The following is a 20,884-nucleotide window of genomic DNA, read 5'->3' as shown; positions in this document are numbered from 1 at the left end:
TGGGATGGTAGTGTTGTATGTGTGCATGTTAGTCCCTTCTGGGTCCTGGGTTTTTAAAGAGTCCTCTAAAAAAGAAAAGAAAACATCAGCTGCTGTGGGCCCAAAGCGGTGAGTGGCCAAATCCAACTCAGATTCAGGTCCTAGGTTTTGCATGTTAATCTTCATTCTTTCAATGCTTCGCCTGCAAATAAAGATGCTCATGTTACTCAAGTAATCATTCAATCACCGTAATGGCAAAATAAGGCATTTTTGTTTACATATATATTATTTACACAAACAACAACCATGTATGGTGGTAACATTTATAAACCGTGAATAAAGTGTTAAACTGTGCACTGTTACTGTTATTATTGACAGTTACCATCAATAGACACATGCTATCAAATTATTTTAAATAAAACCTGAACAAGAGAAAGGTGAATCCATCAAAACCCTTTGACCCAAGTTTAAAGGTATAGTTTTTCCAAAAACACTTAATCATTTACCATCATGTTGCTCTATATGAGTTTCTTTATTCTGTTTACTCAAAAAAGATATGAATAAATGATGGCAAGCACACAGTTGACAATACCAATTGATTTCCATAGTATTGTTGTTGTTGTTAAAGTCGCAATGAAAGTGTGAAATTTGTTTTGAAATTTTGTGGGTTTTTTTTACAAAACACTTATCTGTGAGCTTCATAATTTTAAATTCATGTGCCCTCATAATCTTTAAATCAAAAACACAAATCTCCTCTCCTCAAACTGATCTCTCTTTACTTCCGGTCATACGGTATGACAGGTGGGCGGGGTCCAGAAAAAGATAACAGTGATTAGCAATTAGGAACATGATCAAACTTAAAACAATTCAATAAATTCTCAATGGAAGAATTTAAGTCCCAGATAACCTTTTTTATAGAAGCTGTTTCACTCGGATATAAATCACCACAGGGAAAATAAGAATCACTACTTCTGTTTCATGTCGACTTTAATGTGTACCGTCAACTGTGTGCTTACAATCCTTTATCAAAATATCTTCTGTGTTCATCTGAAAAAAAATATACTCATACAAGTGTAGAACAACATGAGGGTGAGTAAAAGATGACAAGAGTTTTTGGGTGAACTATCCCTTTAATGCAGTGTTTCCCAATCGTGGTTCTCAAGTACCCGGAATGTTTTAGATGTCTCATTATTTAACACACCTGATTCAACTCATCAGCTTGTTAGGGAGACATGTTAACCAGTCTGGAAGGAGGCTGAAGAGTTGAATCAGGTGTGTTAAATAAGAAGACATCTAAAACTTTCTGTGAGGGGGTACTCAAGGAGCAGGATTGGGAAGCACTGCATTAATGCACCTGTGTGAGAAAGTAAGAGATAAGACACTCACAGCGTTGCTGGAATGTCGTCTTCAGGTATCCCAGTAAGTAGCTTCTCTTTGGGCACATGTTTAGCCAATGCCATGCCAAAGCCTTTGGCAAGGTCTTCTGCCTCTCCCTCTGTTAAGGTGCTGAATATTGTCACCTTTGTCTTTGCCTTTCTAGGCTGCTGCAATACATTGGGTGGAACATCCTTTTTGTTGACCTATGTTTGAAGAAGAAGTGTCCCAGATTTAAAGAATGAAAGCAGGCTGTCGAAATACAATGTGCCATATTGCGTATGACCAAACTATTAAGGGGAGAGTAGCTAAGAGTTTTGATTTAAGAAAAGTTGCTACACATCTATTAAACCACAAAAACATGGCAGTCTTAGACCTATAATTTGACGTTAAAACTTTTGTGCTTTATACTTAAATGCATGTATATAACAGAAATACAAACCCTTATTAACATTCGAAACATGTTTGTGGACATGTTTTCTCCTTTGACCCTCCTCCTCAACTCATCTTCATCTACCTCGTAACACTTTCTTTGTGACGTTAGCCTCCCTAAAACTTTGTACACTTTCTTTTCTTTCTCCACCTTTCCCTCATCTTCCCTATGTCTTTCTTGGTTGTCTTGCTCATGCTTCTTTTCTTCCTTGTCCTCCTCTTCCATCTCTTCCTCAATGCAACAAGCCATAGGTATTCCTATGGTGCCCAACATGGCCATAACTGTTTCTTCTGTGCAAAAATATGTCAGAATACATGTTGAAGTGTCATGTCTACAACAATGTATTTACGAGAAAAAACATTTTCACCACTTCATTGGAGTTTAAATAACACAGTATTAAGATCCTAAACTTCCTTCCTAATTACTACAAGTTACTGGAGATGTCCAGACATCTCATATGAATAGAGATAAATACAATGAAAATGGTATTGAATTATCAATTGAATTAAAATCTATATCCCCAAGTCCAACCTATTTTCAAGCCATTTTGCCTCAGGGGAAACTGTTTATAAACAAAACCCTTAACTTTACCTCCTTCCTGGAGCCACAAACCTAACCCTACCCTAGCGATGAAAAATATTTTAATAATAATTACTTCCTGTAAAACCATGGGTCCCCAAAGCAGAACAACATGAAAGTTGTCTGTCCCAGGAGAAGTGACTAGAAGAGAGTACATGGGAAGTTTAGTTAACTCAAAAAATGAAAGAATTTGAACAGTTACCCTGTTGTAGTGCAGAGCATTCTGCAGATCTAGAGAATTGTTCTACCAGGTCAGTGTCAGCTGTGTTAAAAATAACACAAGATATAAACATGTCTGAGATTATCTAAAAGAAACCTTTGCACGACTGATAAAAAATCTAACCAGTAAATAAAAAAAGTTACCCAGGAGCGCTGACGTGGCTGCTGTAGGCAAAGAGATCTGGGATAACGAGTTGCTGTCATCTGAACACAATAATACAAAACACAAAATCTGTGGTGTCAAGCAACAGCACACTTGTTCATAATCATAACTATTTATCTGTCAAACAGAAAATTAAGATTTTTTGCTTGGCTGGGCAGGGTGAAGGAGATTATATAACATATGTGCCTGGGTGATGAGACTGCATCAATATAGTACCTTGGCATATGTAGCACACAGGTGTGGCTGCACACTGTAAATGCAGCACTGCCCCACAGGTGCATGTTGCCTGTGAAACAATATACATAGAAATCATATACAGTAGGTGTGTAAATCACATACATACATACATACATACACTTTAGACAAGTATTGGGATGCCCCATCTAATTAAGATGTTTGGGACACACAGTGATCATCCCACACAGAGCTCAGTTTTCTTACAGCAAGAAGATCCCTGGGTGAGTCAGGAGGTCTTTCTGTGTGAAGTTTACATGTTCTCCCTGTGTCAGCATTGGTTTACTCTGGGTATTACAGTATGTGGTTTTGTTCCACAGTCCATAAACTATACGCATATAAACACACCAAGAGAAGGGCAATTTGAAATCTCCAGTTTGGCTCAGACCTTGCAAGTCAGGTGTTCAGCTAGGTTTTGGTCTGGGCTTTATGCAGACCAGTCAAGTTCTTCCACACCAGACTAAATCAATAATTTCTTTTTGAACCTTGCTTTGGGAATTGTCATGCTGGAATGGAAAAGTTGCTCTGCCTAAAAAAAACAGGATAATGGTGCTAATGTGCTGTCTTAAAGCTCATGTTCTTTCTGTGTTTTTGAAGCTTTGATTGTGTTTATAGTGGGCAATATAACGTGTTCATGTTTCGCGTGTAAAAAAAGCAGTATTTTTCACACAATTTACTTATCTGTATAGCGCCTGTTTTCACTGTCCTAAAAACGAGCTGATGTCTTCCTTGTTCTATAAGGCCCCTCCTTCAGAAATACGTATTGAGTTCTGATTGTGTAGTTTGTTTAGTTGTGTTGTGATTCGACAGGAGCATCCTGTTGGCGGAGTTTAGTAAAAAAAAACGTTTTACTGATGTCAAAGCAGAAAGTAGAGGGCTGTACTCCAAACCGACCGTTCGCTGTAGGCTTTGAAAGGGGAATTCTATTAAAGAAAATATATCGCCTGGCAGTGGACTTTGAGCTTCATCATTTTACAGCTATTATTTATGCTATTATAGCAAAATTACACACTAACTAGGGTTAAAAAATGGGTTAATGAAGAATGTGACCTTTAAACCATATTGTCACACAGCCATACTATGTTGTTTATATTTATAAAACGATATAAAATTAAGTTCCAGTCCTTGATTCTGATTGGTCAGTAATTGTACTTTACTCCACTTTGCATTGTGCCTAATACGATAAAGCATTTAGTATCAGAGGGTTCCTGCTCCATGCCTCTCTCATCTAAGGTGTCTCTTCCCCGAAAAACACTAAAGACCCCTGCTCTAGGATATCATTATATGCTATAGCACTAAGATTTGTGTTACTCAAACCTGTTCAATAGAAGTGGGTATCCCAAAACCTTTGTCTACATTTGTGCCTGTATGTCAAATTTAAATGCACAGTTAAAACAAGAATATGAAAGTTTACTGTGCCCAGTGTGTATGTTTTCATGTATGTGTGTATATTTTTATATGCATTTTGCGCATTTTCAATAATGAATGCCAGCCACAGAATCCGATGATAATGAATGCCAGAGAATGTGAAAACATGACTTACTCTTTTTCTCCCCAACACATTTTTGGAACAAATTCCACATGTTTTGGTTCGGTCTGGAAATATGAAAATTCACAGTCAATATTTCTTTGTCTTTTTATGCTTATTAAAAATGCTTATTTCATCCCTTATCCCATTTCTAATTTTGACTAGTTTTTTTCCTCATGATATGCTTCATAAAGAATATCCACTTTTTGCAGTTAAGTAATCTGACTACTAAGTGTGTACCAAGATAGCATGCAACCATTGAAACAATGTTAAAAATTGTTGATTTGTCAATGTTAATACCATTGAATCAATATCACGTTTGCACCCTCCATTAATATAGAAAAAATATTGAAATGTCAACAAATTACCATTATTGTGATCAGTGTTTGCTTTAGTTGGGTCATTGGGCTCTCTTACACCCTGCGCAATGCGCAACGCAAGTGTCTTTCGCTAGTTTCCACCCTGCGCAATTAAAAATTTCACGTTTAGCGCCACGTTGTTTAAATAGCAAATGCATTTGCGCCCATGGGCGTTCTGGTCTGAAAACGAGGTGTGTTCAGGCGCATTGTTGGCGCGTTGCTATTTTTGAGGCAACTAAAATAGACTACGCCATTGACCAACAAAAACCTGCTCTAAAGTCTACAGTCAATGGCGCAATATGTTTTTTTTGTTATTTAAAGAGCGCATTAGTAATATGCCCCTATAAATGGGAGGACAACGTTCATATTATTACATGAATGCGAAGCAGCACAAAAACGCTTTTAAATATGAAACATTAAAGGATTGAATGTAAAAGATTATTATTCAGTCTCTTGGACATAAATGAGGACCAATTATGAGACGTTAGAAGAGCTGCTTCACCTGTAGCCTGGTAAGTAAATAAATGCTTTGCTTTAAACAAATGCATCTGTTTTTTAAATGTTTTTTTTTAATGCTACCTCACGGATTTATTGTATATGATGACCTGTGAATATGGTGAGATGAGAAACATTTTTAAGCAATAAAAAAACTCTTTGCTTAAAAAACGCTGTCCAAGTGCTGAACCTGCTGGAGAGCCGTTTGTAAATTCTTTATCTCCTGTTTGTTACAAATAAAGTATTTTTAGAGTACAAACCTTATCTTACATACGTGTAAATAATTTTTTGATGATATTGGACAGCCATACATTTAAAGCAATTAAAAGCCTGCTTTTTACTTCCATGACTAAAAGAAAACGATTTTTAAAGGTTTTAAATAAAAAAAAATAACAATTTCAATACAAGTGAAAAACAACACAATTATTTAACATTAATCTTAAACTGGGGATCTTCTTCCTCCGCTTAGTTTTTCAGTTTACGAAGTCCGTCATCTAAATAGGGATTAGACATAGCGCCAGCACAACAGGCTTTTAAAGGGGATGAGAGCTGTGACTCTCATTGGTTTATTGCACGTTACGCCCAAAATACTCCCATTACAATAGGACCTACCCTTTTCGACCATGCGCTCGGCGCACAAACCATTTTTCCCGTCGTTAAATTAGCAAAAGTGAATTCGGACACACCCATTTAGACGTTGTGCTGTGCGCTTTAGACAATGCGCTTAGATCGTTAAAAGAGGGCCCTAAGACTCTTGACGTTAACTAAGTTAATTTTGTTCTTTTCTTTTTTAGTGTTTGTATGTGTTTATGTAGAAACACGTGTGCATTGGTAAAGAAAGATGTGTTTCAAAGTTCAGTTGAAACTGATTGCTTTTTGTGAAGATGATATAAAATTAAGCTGCTTTACATGATTATGTTGATCCATTTTTGACAATTATAATTGTTTTGGTTTGTAAATACACTGTGACTAGTCAAACAGAAAAAATGCTGACACATTCAGACATCATTACTCATCCTACAAATCTCAACAATGGTGACAATCATCAAACAAATTCAGATAAAACGATCAACAGCAATGCATGCTGGGAGTCATAAATTAGTTTAGTACTACGATAATCCCCAGCATGCATTGCAGCATGAAGCTTTCTTTTGTTGATTGTCACCATTGATGAGATTCATAGACCGATTCATGATGTCAGAGATAGATTCAGTAGCTTGATCTTCTTAATGTGTTTTTATAATTCTCAACATAACAGACCTGACCCTGCTTCCAACGAGTACTGTAAAATCCATTTCTTACACCTCTTTAACAGTATTTCATTAATATTATTTAGGTATATCTACAAGAATTAAACTACTTAATAACATTAGATCTTTGTTTTCTTCACAATAGCAGATGTATTTTAAATCACTGCTTCAGCAGCCAAAGAAAACTTACCATTAAAACACAAGAGTCAAGGGCGCAACTAAAGCAAACACTGATCACGATAATGGTGATTTGTTGACATTTCAATATTTTTTTCAATATTAATGGAGGGTGCAAACGTGATATTGATTCAACGGTATTAACATTGACAAATCACCGGTTTTCAACATTGTTTCAAATGGTTGCATGCTATCTGGGTAACTTATTCCATGCAAAGTAAAGCCGTTTGTTTCTGATGCACTTTTTATTATGATTTAAATGCTTTTTACAGTGGGCCGTTACTGTGCTTTTGAAGCTAACAAAGGAGGAACTGGGTATCCAGTACCCTTATTACCTTCAACAACATTATTGATGAGTGAAAAATAGAAATATAAAAGTAAAATTCTGAACTTAAATTTATTTACTTATGATTACATTTATGGGGCACATACCTAAAGACCGGTACAAAAGCAAGGCAAGGCGCGTTCTCTCCTGTTGTATTGCAGGGCACTGGAAGGAGGTAATGCAACCACCAGACTTTATAAATTCTGTGGCAAACTTTAAGACAGACAAAACATATTTTAAAACAATAAGAATGAAATATATGTATTGGTCACCAAATTATTGGCACTTAATGTAACAGTAATGAAAGAATGTGTGAAATGGGTTACAATTTTAAAGCCACACCCATATGTCATTACAATATAATTTTAATTTAGACTTTTTAACATTTGCAAAAAGGTAATTAAAGTTATAACACAAAACATATTAAAATGGCCTCTTATAAATAACCTAAATAAAGAACTGTAAAAAAAAGAGATCTAGACACTGGCCATCACATATACATCAAGTAATGTTAAGCATCTGCAACCTAACACAAGGTCCTGATCTTGGCAATAGAAATGAACTTACTGCAAGTGTGTGGACACCACATGAGACAGAGTCTGTTTGCAAACTGTGTTTTGTAGTTTTGAGGACCCACTCTCCTTGAACTCCCCTTGCAGTGGCAAAATCACTGTAATCAACAACAAATTAATTAAAACATTAAGAGACAATGTCTTGTACAACTCACATATCAGCAGTTGTACAGTAATGTTAAATCAGACTCAAAGTTTCTTTGTATGAAGGATTTTTTTTTTATCTGTAAGGATCCCTCTGGGAAACAAAACAATAAAGGCCAAGGACCGATGGAAGATGGAAATTAAAGAGGCAACATAAGGTTAAGTAATGGATAATGTACCAGCAGCCATTTATTATTGCAATATAAACCACAACAGGGTGGTATGAACTTCAAAGAGAAGACAACAGACAAATTTTATCATTCTGAAAGGGTATATCTGTAAGGGGCTTATTTTGCAAGTGGAGAAAATACTATAAAAAGTCAATGGTTGCTATCAGACTCTCATGTTGTTCAAAACCTGTTTGTGTAAATAATGACAGAACCTTCATATTTTGGGTGAACTATCCCTTTGAACCAAGACATATTCAAGGTCAAAGTTCAACTTCAAACAAGTTGGACATGCATTTGGTTTAATCTGTAAATATAATCGAAGATGTTATTAATTAGGCATATTTACATTACAAGATGAGATGACTCACAGTAAATGGATGAACCAGTGTTATTAGTTTTTAAAAAAATTGGTATCTGAAAAAAGAACTGGCCAATCAGAATTAAGTAATCCAGAGTGCTATATAAGAAAAGCGTTTACTGTCAATTTATTTTGGTTCTTAAAATAGCCTTAAATTGGTCCATATAGCAAAACAATGAATAATACATACCACCAGTGTTGGGCAATTGCTTGGCACTGCCACTCCATCTCTCCAAAGGAGTTAAAGTAAGTGATACATCTTTTGTCAACATTGCAATGCTAAAACAGAATAACTCAAGTTATAATAGCCATACATAACCAGACACTTCAATTATTAGCTTTTGATTTATGGCTTAGACATGTTCTAAATCCTGAGTTCCATAGCCCAAAACCTCATATCATCAGACAGTTATACCAGATTACATGATCACACAGCTTATGTGCAGAGTGCCAGCCTTTCATTTTCTTAAGATCAGCATGTAATGTAGCCTAATGAACATTGTCTGTAAAATTTTGCAGCTTCACCAAAGATGGTGTGAACTGTTGCTTTCTGTAACTGTAGTTAACTTTTCTTTCAGATGCATATTAAGGTGAATAGTTGTTTTTTTGAAATAGGGAAAGTGAAGCCTTGAATTTAGCCCTACAGGTAGCTCTCCACTGCTTGTGTGCACATAGTGACTTTTTCTGCCAAATCACTGCAGCTTTAACACATACTGCAAATTTAAGAAATCCAACTTGGTTGACTACTAACGTTAGTGGGCATTTTTGTCAGATTTGTTAATTGTCCTGGTTTTATGTTGTCCTTCAGCAATATTTTTACCTACAAGATTTTCACAACAGGCAGTGGTAAATTGACAAAAAAATTTTTTTGAATATTTTTTCAAGACAAGAACAAACTGGAACCCACAAGTGAGAATGTTTTATCTTTAAAATGGTACGACTCACAAAAAATGTCCAGTGATTACCACCCTCGAGATAAGGGCCAAACACCTCTGTTGTCCCCTCAAAAATGTTATTCTATTAAGAGAAAACAGAAAAGAAAATGAATTAAACAGCACCTCTAACAATTTTTATACAGTCAATCTTATACAGTAATTCTAATTGAGTCAAGCTCACTGAAACCTAGCAGATATTCTTTGTATAAAAGATGCAGGTCAGTTACAAAACCATTGAGTCATACCTTGATAAAATAGTGGCTTTTTGCCCTTTTGGACCCATCCAATATTTTGGTTAGTGCCTGAGAATTTATATGTACAACACCTGGGCGAATCTAAATTCAGGTAGAGGAACAATGTACTTTGTATTGCATTTCAACAGAGGTGAAAGTTACATTTCTTTACATATTGTTAACAGTAAAGTATTTATAGATGCCAGTTAAGTATTTATAAATTAAGCTTACCCTGCTTAGAACATCACATATGGAATCCATGACCTGAAATTTCAAGTAAAAAGATAAGGTAAAAGAATCTGACTGCTGAATACTTGAAAACGGCAATGCTCAATATCTTTGACCAGTCACTGTCACAGATAAATACTATGAGACATTTATCAGCAGTCTTGTAGCCTGAACCATTGTGGCATCTGGCAAGCCAATAAAATAGATAAAACTGTAGATTTTATTTGATCTCTGTCTCTTTGTGAATCACATGCAGAATTTGATGGTGAAATATTACTGTTCAAAGTATTTCCATACCCTTACTATAAAAATATTACCTTACCTCATCAGAAACTTTGTCGTCTTCCACTAAAGTGGTCAAACTATTTATTCGGATGTTATATGGCCCAACACTTCCAACTTTGAATGTTGGCCTCTTCATTTTCAAACGTTTTAATACTTCAACATCTACAAAGAACAAATTTAAAGATGACTAACTTATGAAAGCACAAACTGAACATATGACTTAACACTGCAACAGCATGTGTTAGCTAGAGAGAAATGCACTTTGTTGGAATTAAAACATGTTAAAAAATAAATTCTGTAAAATTATAGTAACGTAAAATTATACCTTCCATTCTCTCAACTCTTATTTCCACTTGCTGTCCTTTATACACAGAAGCAAGAATTTAGATCATGTTTCATTGATACAGTAGTTATACTCTTGACACCATTCTATGACACTATTAAATTTTAATTTATGTTATTTAAAAAGGCAGAACAACCATGGTATTTAAAATCTAAATCATGTATAGACCATTTCAAAAGATGTAAACAACACTGGTCCAGAAACACTTCCTGTTACAGTTTGTGACAGTATTTTTGTTTATTTCACATATATCATTATTATATTTAAGATGGTTGTTTAACTTCAGTTAATTCAGTTCTATATGTTCTGTTGGTTTATTTTATCCCAACGTTTATCTAGTGTTAAAAACCTGAAACAGGAAGTGCTTCTGGACCAGTGATGTTTACATATTTTGAAACGGTCTATATCACACCCTTTCTAATGAGATGTCATATAAATGACTCTGACAACTGCTACAGACAACTGTGCAGATTTGAGACATACCATATATACCGTCGTGTGTCATATTGGCTCACTACCACACATCAGATGAAAATAATGGTCAATGTCTTACAACAGAATAAATACAATATGATGACTTGAGATCAACACTTAAATGACGGTCTGAAGGCGTCGTCGCGTTACAGAATAAACATATATGATAAGATGACTTGAGATCAACACTTAAATGACGGTCTGAAGGCATCGTCGCGTTACAGAATAAATATATATGATAAGATGACTGAGATCAACACTTAAATGATGGTCTGAAGGCATCGTCGCGTACAGAATAAACATATTATAAGATGACTTGAGATCAACACTTAAATGACGGTCTGAAGGCATCGTCGCGTTACAGAATAAATATATATGATAAGATGACTTGAGATCAACACTTAAATGATGGTCTGAAGGCATCGTCGCGTACAGAATAAATATATATGATAAGATGACTGAGATCAACACTTAAATGATGGTCTGAAGGCATCGTCGCGTTACAGAATAAATATATATGATAAGATGACTGAGATCAACACTTAAATGACGGCCTGAAGGCATCGTCGCGTTACAGAATAAATATATATGATAAGATGACTGAGATCAACACTTAAATGACGGTCTGAAGGCATCGTCGCGTTACAGAATAAATATATATGATAAGATGACTGAGATCAACACTTAAATGATGGTCTGAAGGCATCGTCGCGTTACAGAATAAATATATATGATAAGATGACTGAGATCAACACTTAAATGATGGTCTGAAGGCATCGTCGCGTACAGAATAAACATATTATAAGATGACTTGAGATCAACACTTAAATGACGGTCTGAAGGCATCGTCGCGTTACAGAATAAATATATATGATAAGATGACTTGAGATCAACACTTAAATGACGGCCTGAAGGCATCGTCGCGTTACAGAATAAATATATATGATAAGATGACTGAGATCAACACTTAAATGATGGTCTGAAGGCATCGTCGCGTTACAGAATAAATATATATGATAAGATGACTGAGATCAACACTTAAATGACGGCCTGAAGGCATCGTCGCGTTACAGAATAAATATATATGATAAGATGACTGAGATCAACACTTAAATGACGGTCTGAAGGCATCGTCGCGTTACAGAATAAATATATATGATAAGATGACTGAGATCAACACTTAAATGATGGTCTGAAGGCATCGTCGCGTTACAGAATAAATATATATGATAAGATGACTTGAGATCAACACTTAAATGACGGCCTGAAGGCATCGTCGCGTTACAGAATAAATATATATGATAAGATGACTGAGATCAACACTTAAATGACGGTCTGAAGGCATCGTCGCGTTACAGAATAAACATATTATAAGATGACTTGAGATCAACACTTAAATGACGGTCTGAAGGCATCGTCGCGTTACAGAATAAATATATATGATAAGATGACTTGAGATCAACACTTAAATGACGGCCTGAAGGCATCGTCGCGTTACAGAATAAATATATATGATAAGATGACTGAGATCAACACTTAAATGATGGTCTGAAGGCATCGTCGCGTTACAGAATAAATATATATGATAAGATGACTGAGATCAACACTTAAATGACGGTCTGAAGGCATCGTCGCGTTACAGAATAAATATATATGATAAGATGACTGAGATCAACACTTAAATGACGGCCTGAAGGCATCGTCGCGTTACAGAATAAATATATATGATAAGATGACTGAGATCAACACTTAAATGACGGTCTGAAGGCATCGTCGCGTTACAGAATAAATATATATGATAAGATGACTGAGATCAACACTTAAATGATGGTCTGAAGGCATCGTCGCGTTACAGAATAAATATATATGATAAGATGACTGAGATCAACACTTAAATGATGGTCTGAAGGCATCGTCGCGTACAGAATAAACATATTATAAGATGACTTGAGATCAACACTTAAATGACGGTCTGAAGGCATCGTCGCGTTACAGAATAAATATATATGATAAGATGACTGAGATCAACACTTAAATGACGGTCTGAAGGCATCGTCGCGTTACAGAATAAATATATATGATAAGATGACTTGAGATCAACACTTAAATGATGGTCTGAAGGCATCGTCGCGTTACAGAATAAATATATATGATAAGATGACTGAGATCAACACTTAAATGACGGTCTGAAGGCATCGTCGCGTTATAGAATAAATATATATGATAAGATGACTTGAGATCAACACTTAAATGACGGTCTGAAGGCATCGTCGCGTTACAGAATAAATATATATTATAAGATGACTTGAGATCAACACTTAAATGACGGTCTGAAGGCATCGTCGCGTTACAGAATAAATATATATGATAAGATGACTTGAGATCAACACTTAAATGATGGTCTGAAGGCATCGTCGCGTACAGAATAAATATATATGATAAGATGACTGAGATCAACACTTAAATGATGGTCTGAAGGCATCGTCGCGTTACAGAATAAATATATATGATAAGATGACTGAGATCAACACTTAAATGACGGCCTGAAGGCATCGTCGCGTTACAGAATAAATATATATGATAAGATGACTGAGATCAACACTTAAATGACGGTCTGAAGGCATCGTCGCGTACAGAATAAATATATATGATAAGATGACTTGAGATCAACACTTAAATGATGGTCTGAAGGCATCGTCGCGTACAGAATAAACATATATGATAAGATGACTTGAGATCAACACTTAAATGACGGTCTGAAGGCATCGTCGCGTTACAGAATAAATATATATGATAAGATGACTTGAGATCAACACTTAAATGATGGTCTGAAGGCATCGTCGCGTACAGAATAAATATATATGATAAGATGACTTGAGATCAACACTTAAATGACGGTCTGAAGGCATCGTCGCGTTACAGAATAAATATATATGATAAGATGACTTGAGATCAACACTTAAATGACGGTCTGAAGGCATCGTCGCGTTACAGAATAAATATATATGATAAGATGACTGAGATCAACACTTAAATGACGGCCTGAAGGCATCGTCGCGTTACAGAATAAATATATATGATAAGATGACTTGAGATCAACACTTAAATGACGGTCTGAAGGCATCGTCGCGTACAGAATAAATATATATGATAAGATGACTGAGATCAACACTTAAATGACGGTCTGAAGGCATCGTCGCGTTACAGAATAAACATATTATAAGATGACTTGAGATCAACACTTAAATGACGGTCTGAAGGCATCGTCGCGTTACAGAATAAATATATATGATAAGATGACTTGAGATCAACACTTAAATGACGGCCTGAAGGCATCGTCGCGTTACAGAATAAATATATATGATAAGATGACTGAGATCAACACTTAAATGATGGTCTGAAGGCATCGTCGCGTTACAGAATAAATATATATGATAAGATGACTGAGATCAACACTTAAATGACGGCCTGAAGGCATCGTCGCGTTACAGAATAAATATATATGATAAGATGACTGAGATCAACACTTAAATGACGGTCTGAAGGCATCGTCGCGTTACAGAATAAATATATATGATAAGATGACTTGAGATCAACACTTAAATGACGGTCTGAAGGCATCGTCGCGTTACAGAATAAATATATATGATAAGATGACTTGAGATCAACACTTAAATGATGGTCTGAAGGCATCGTCGCGTACAGAATAAATATATATGATAAGATGACTTGAGATCAACACTTAAATGACGGTCTGAAGGCATCGTCGCGTTACAGAATAAATATATATGATAAGATGACTTGAGATCAACACTTAAATGATGGTCTGAAGGCGTCGTCGCGTTACAGAATAAACATATTATAAGATGACTTGAGATCAACACTTAAATGATGGTCTGAAGGCATCGTCGCGTACAGAATAAATATATATGATAAGATGACTTGAGATCAACACTTAAATGATGGTCTGAAGGCATCGTCGCGTACAGAATAAATATATATGATAAGATGACTGAGATCAACACTTAAATGATGGTCTGAAGGCATCGTCGCGTTACAGAATAAATATATATGATAAGATGACTTGAGATCAACACTTAAATGACGGTCTGAAGGCATCGTCGCGTTACAGAATAAATATATATGATAAGATGACTTGAGATCAACACTTAAATGATGGTCTGAAGGCGTCGTCGCGTTACAGAATAAACATATTATAAGATGACTTGAGATCAACACTTAAATGATGGTCTGAAGGCATCGTCGCGTACAGAATAAATATATATGATAAGATGACTTGAGATCAACACTTAAATGATGGTCTGAAGGCATCGTCGCGTACAGAATAAATATATATGATAAGATGACTGAGATCAACACTTAAATGATGGTCTGAAGGCATCGTCGCGTTACAGAATAAATATATATGATAAGATGACTTGAGATCAACACTTAAATGACGGTCTGAAGGCATCGTCGCGTACAGAATAAATATATATGATAAGATGACTTGAGATCAACACTTAAATGATGGTCTGAAGGCATCGTCGCGTACAGAATAAATATATATGATAAGATGACTTGAGATCAACACTTAAATGACGGTCTGAAGGCATCGTCGCGTACAGAATAAATATATATGATAAGATGACTTGAGATCAACACTTAAATGATGGTCTGAAGGCATCGTCGCGTTACAGAATAAATATATATGATAAGATGACTTGAGATCAACACTTAAATGACGGCCTGAAGGCATCGTCGCGTTACAGAATAAATATATATGATAAGATGACTGAGATCAACACTTAAATGATGGTCTGAAGGCATCGTCGCGTTACAGAATAAATATATATGATAAGATGACTGAGATCAACACTTAAATGACGGCCTGAAGGCATCGTCGCGTTACAGAATAAATATATATGATAAGATGACTGAGATCAACACTTAAATGACGGTCTGAAGGCATCGTCGCGTTACAGAATAAATATATATGATAAGATGACTTGAGATCAACACTTAAATGACGGTCTGAAGGCATCGTCGCGTTACAGAATAAATATATATGATAAGATGACTTGAGATCAACACTTAAATGATGGTCTGAAGGCATCGTCGCGTACAGAATAAATATATATGATAAGATGACTTGAGATCAACACTTAAATGACGGTCTGAAGGCATCGTCGCGTTACAGAATAAATATATATGATAAGATGACTTGAGATCAACACTTAAATGATGGTCTGAAGGCGTCGTCGCGTTACAGAATAAACATATTATAAGATGACTTGAGATCAACACTTAAATGATGGTCTGAAGGCATCGTCGCGTTACAGAATAAATATATATGATAAGATGACTTGAGATCAACACTTAAATGACGGTCTGAAGGCATCGTCGCGTTACAGAATAAATATATATGATAAGATGACTTGAGATCAACACTTAAATGATGGTCTGAAGGCGTCGTCGCGTTACAGAATAAACATATTATAAGATGACTTGAGATCAACACTTAAATGATGGTCTGAAGGCATCGTCGCGTACAGAATAAATATATATGATAAGATGACTTGAGATCAACACTTAAATGATGGTCTGAAGGCATCGTCGCGTACAGAATAAATATATATGATAAGATGACTGAGATCAACACTTAAATGATGGTCTGAAGGCATCGTCGCGTTACAGAATAAATATATATGATAAGATGACTTGAGATCAACACTTAAATGACGGTCTGAAGGCATCGTCGCGTACAGAATAAATATATATGATAAGATGACTTGAGATCAACACTTAAATGATGGTCTGAAGGCATCGTCGCGTACAGAATAAATATATATGATAAGATGACTTGAGATCAACACTTAAATGACGGTCTGAAGGCATCGTCGCGTACAGAATAAATATATATGATAAGATGACTTGAGATCAACACTTAAATGATGGTCTGAAGGCATCGTCGCGTTACAGAATAAATATATATGATAAGATGACTTGAGATCAACACTTAAATGATGGTCTGAAGGCATCGTCGCGTACAGAATAAATATATATGATAAGATGACTTGAGATCAACACTTAAATGACGATCTGAAGGCATCGTCGCGTTACAGAATAAATATATATGATAAGATGACTTGAGATCAACACTTAAATGACGGTCTGAAGGCATCGTCGCATTACAGAATAAATATATATGATAAGATGACTTGAGATCAACACTTAAATGATGGTCTGAAGGCATCGTCGCGTACAGAATAAATATATATGATAAGATGACTTGAGATCAACACTTAAATGACGGTCTGAAGGCATCGTCGCGTTACAGAATAAATATATATGATAAGATGACTTGAGATCAACACTTAAATGACGGTCTGAAGGCATCGTCGCGTTACAGAATAAATATATATGATAAGATGACTTGAGATCAACACTTAAATGATGGTCTGAAGGCATCGTCGCGTACAGAATAAATATATATGATAAGATGACTGAGATCAACACTTAAATGACGGTCTGAAGGCATCGTCGCGTACAGAATAAATATATATGATAAGATGACTTGAGATCAACACTTAAATGATGGTCTGAAGGCGTCGTCGCGTTGCAGAATAAATAATATTATAAATATGATATAGTATTGTGCGATATATTGGGGCGAAACGAGTGAACAGATCCGGCTTTACGATCTCCCGGGGGGCAGACAGAGAAACAGTCAAGCGCGCCATCCTGCCGCGAGCGTGCAAATGGATTCGGTTCGTTAACTTACGTTACATGAGCGAGCTAACAGCTTTGGTTTTGCGCAAATTTTATTTCTTCGCGAAACGACAAGCAATACATCGTGCTCAGTAGAAACACATTTACAATGCATAATTTTATAAAAATTTGCTTACCGATGCAACTTATAAATCTGCAACCTGTCTGATATCCTTCACTCCTGGAGCGGTTGAACAATTTCGCGTTAAGCACCTCCCCAGTTTTTGAGCGCGGCTCAATTTGATGACACCTCAAGCGTTGATTGGTAGCGGCAGTTGTTGTTCCAGGAACAACATTAAAAAAGTTGGTCTGAGGACATCAGCCACTTGGCAAAATCAGGACGTGCAGCAAGCAATACAATCAAAGAATATCTCAAACAGCAAGATCGAGTTGAGCTAAATATTGCTGTGACAGGCCCGTCTGGTTCTGGAAAGTCCACATTTGTCAACGCTTTCAGAGGATTGGGGGATGAAGATGAAGACTCTGCTGAAACTGATGTTGTGGAGACTACCATGGAACCTAAAGCTTACCATCATCCAAAATACCAAAATGTGAAATTGTGGGATCTTCCTGGAATTGGAACACCAAACTTCAAAGCCGATGAGTACCTTAAAGATGTTCAGTTTGAACGCTATGATTTTTTCATCATCATTGCTTCAGAACGGTTCAGAGAATGCCACATCCAGCTCGCCAAGGAGATCATGAGAATGGGGAAGAAGTTTTACTTTGTTCGCTCCAAGATCGATCAAGACATTAATAATGAAAGCCATAAAAGAAACTTTGACCAAAAAAGGATCCTGGATAAAATTCGGGAGAACTGTATAAATGGTTGGTTAACAGTTAATTTCGTAACAGTTTTCGAATAAAATTTTTATTAATGATACTATAATGATTACTGTAACTCCTTTTCTCATTCTGTATAGGGCTAAAAGGAATAGGGATGGATGATCCTGCCATATTCTTGATCTCTGGCCATGATCTTAGCAAGTATGACTTCAATCTTCTGCAGGAGCAGATGGAGAAAGAGCTTCCACAGCATAAGAGACACGTGCTGATTCTGACTCTGCCAAATATCACACTGGATGTTAATGAGAAAAAGAAGGAAGCTTTAAAGAAAAACATATTCAAAGTAGCCTTAGTGTCTGCTGTTGTGGCAGCGGTTCCTGTTCCTGGTCTTTCGATTGCAGTAGATTTAAGCATTATAATGTATGAGGTAGGAAAGTACTGCAGTGTCTTTGGTCTGGATGAGAAATCTCTGAAGAACCTCTGTGAACAATCTGGGCAAAGCATGGAGACTCTGCAGGCACTGATTACCTCAGTTTGGTATAAAGGATATTTGACAGGTTCACTCTTAAGTGAACTGCGTGATGCAACACTTCTTGTATCTGAAGATGCTGTTGAGCGTGTTTTTAGCTTTATACCCATGATCGGCTCTGTGGTGGCAGGAGGACTCTCTTTTGCTACTGTCTATTTCATGCTAAACAAAGCACTAAATGATATAACAGAAGATGCCAGGAAAGTGCTAATGGCTGCATTTCAGACTTTATAATAAGGTTTTGTAGATATTGGAAGAAAAAACTTTATACTGTAAATGTTTGTAAATGTAGGTTAATTATAGCTGCTTTATGTCTTTAAAGCAATGTGCTCTAAAGTCAGTACTCTATCTCTTTCCAAAACAGACAATCTGAGTAATAATTGGCACACAAACATCTGAGTACATTTAGGCTTGTAGGCGTTGGCATAACTGCTGTGATGACTGGCCCCTTAAAATGCCAACCATGGTTTTAATTATATGCAATTTATATGCAATTTTCTCGGACAAAATTGCAATTTTTTAAGATGGAGTTTGTCTAATTTATTTTATTAGTTATTTTTTTATCATTTTAACCCTGCTTGTGTTTTGTAAAAACTAAATACTAAGTAAAAAACCTAATAATAAGGTTTTGTAGATATTGGAAGAAAAAACTTTATACTGTAAATGTTTGTTAATGTAGGTTAATTATAGCTGCTTTATGTCTTTAAAGCAATGTGCTCTAAAGTCAGTACTCTATCTCTTTCCAAAACAGACAATCTGAGTAATAATTGGCACACAAACATCTGAGTACATTTAGGCTTGTAGGCGTTGGCATAACTGCTGTGATGACTGGCCCCTTAAAATGCCAACCATGGTTTTAATTATATGCAATTTATATGCAATTTTCTCGGACAAAATTGCAATTTTTTAAGATGGAGTTTGTCTAATTTATTTTATTAGTTATTTTTTTATCATTTTAACCCTGCTTGTGTTTTGTAAAAACTAAATACCCTACTATGCAATTACAAAGACTATAATTGTGCAATTCAAGATTTGCAATTAAATTGGGATCTGTCATAAAAATTCCAAAGAAAATGATCATTATGCTGTGTGAAGTTATTTTTGTATTGTTCAATCATTCCATGATGGTGTAGGGGAAGCTATAAGAGTGAAATGTTTAATTTAGCTTAGAGCTATATATTGTAACAATGTTAATGTTGTTTAACACATGGGCGTCGGAACCATTATACGTGGGTGGGACAGGACCAATGATAATGGACCCACCCACTTTTTCTCTAATTTAGCGCATTTGTCTGTTCACTTATCAAAGCGCTGTTAGTCCAAATCCATTCCACTAGAGCAGGGATCCCTAACCTTTGCTATTTTTACACCGCAGACCCAATTACTTTTCATTTGCGATATCACAGAGTTGAACCGCTTCAGGTATTGTTATTATTTGCGAGGTACATTTGCAGATAATTCATAAAGTCATACCTCTGTTTAATCGATTGTGTTTTAGAATTACACATGCTCAAAACTCTTATGACAGCATGTTCCCGACGGATACCATAAAATAAAGTGATCTCATTTCCAGAATCTCACATTTATATTTCTCTAAGAGAGAGAAAGAGAGATTGGGTATAACAAATAAAAAAGGTATACAAAAGTTGTATCAGTTTACCTTCATTCGTTTTTCTTACCTTTTTTCCCCTCAAAATAAAAAATAAACATTGTAGCCTACTGTCAGCAGAGTAGAGAAAATAAATGACACAGATAGATAAATGAAACATGACATCTGTCATATTTGCAAAATATTAAAAGGGCTATTACCAGAATTTCGACCGCAATAGGCTACTGTCTTTAATTTAAAAAACGCAAATGTTCAGGCTAATTAAAAGGAAACATGAAAATGTAATCTATTGCAGTAAATGGGGGGGGGGTTATGTGGGGACCCACCCACTT

General features: G+C 35.9%; 2 protein-coding genes across 2 annotated transcripts; one reads left to right on the top strand and one right to left on the bottom strand.

Moving 5' to 3' along the window:
- Positions 1 to 51: 51 nt before the first annotated feature.
- On the bottom strand, positions 52 to 10,875 carry LOC135778114 (uncharacterized). Its single transcript, XM_065288548.2, has 14 exons — positions 10,366 to 10,875; positions 10,078 to 10,202; positions 9,759 to 9,791; positions 9,540 to 9,629; positions 9,305 to 9,376; positions 8,550 to 8,638; positions 7,683 to 7,785; positions 7,223 to 7,328; positions 4,525 to 4,577; positions 2,964 to 3,033; positions 2,729 to 2,788; positions 2,568 to 2,627; positions 1,366 to 1,559; positions 52 to 181 (listed from the first exon to the last, which is right to left on the bottom strand). The coding sequence occupies exons 1-13, from the start codon at positions 10,370 to 10,372 to the stop codon at positions 1,516 to 1,518; spliced, it is 912 nt and encodes a 303-aa protein (XP_065144620.1). The 5' UTR covers positions 10,373 to 10,875; the 3' UTR covers positions 52 to 181; positions 1,366 to 1,515.
- Positions 10,876 to 17,871: 6,996 nt separating this feature from the next.
- On the top strand, positions 17,872 to 19,445 carry LOC135773225 (interferon-inducible GTPase 5-like). The gene is made up of 3 exons (XM_065282708.1): positions 17,872 to 17,893; positions 17,968 to 18,456; positions 18,552 to 19,445. Exons 1-3 carry the CDS (start codon positions 17,872 to 17,874, stop codon positions 19,175 to 19,177), a joined length of 1,137 nt encoding a protein of 378 aa, XP_065138780.1. The 3' UTR covers positions 19,178 to 19,445.
- Positions 19,446 to 20,884: the final 1,439 nt, after the last annotated feature.

The sequence above is a fragment of the Paramisgurnus dabryanus genome, chromosome 19 (genome assembly GCF_030506205.2).
Source record: "Paramisgurnus dabryanus chromosome 19, PD_genome_1.1, whole genome shotgun sequence".
Lineage (NCBI taxonomy): Eukaryota > Metazoa > Chordata > Actinopteri > Cypriniformes > Cobitidae > Paramisgurnus > Paramisgurnus dabryanus.
This window is presented reverse-complemented; position numbering and strand designations above follow the sequence as displayed.

Bases quoted from the DNA above. Each gene is read 5' to 3' on its own strand.
- LOC135773225 (XM_065282708.1), top strand. From the start codon at position 17,872: ATGACACCTCAAGCGTTGATTG. The intron at 17,894-17,967 runs GTAGCGGCAGTT...TGGCAAAATCAG, and splicing joins GACACCTCAAGCGTTGATTG to GACGTGCAGCAAGCAATACA. The intron at 18,457-18,551 runs GTTGGTTAACAG...CATTCTGTATAG, and splicing joins TCGGGAGAACTGTATAAATG to GGCTAAAAGGAATAGGGATG.
- LOC135778114 (XM_065288548.2), bottom strand. The intron at 7,786-8,549 runs GTATGTATTATT...TGTTGATTACAG, and splicing joins GCAATTGCCCAACACTGGTG to TGATTTTGCCACTGCAAGGG. The intron at 3,034-4,524 runs GTAAGTCATGTT...ATTGTTTCACAG, and splicing joins ATGTGTTGGGGAGAAAAAGA to GCAACATGCACCTGTGGGGC.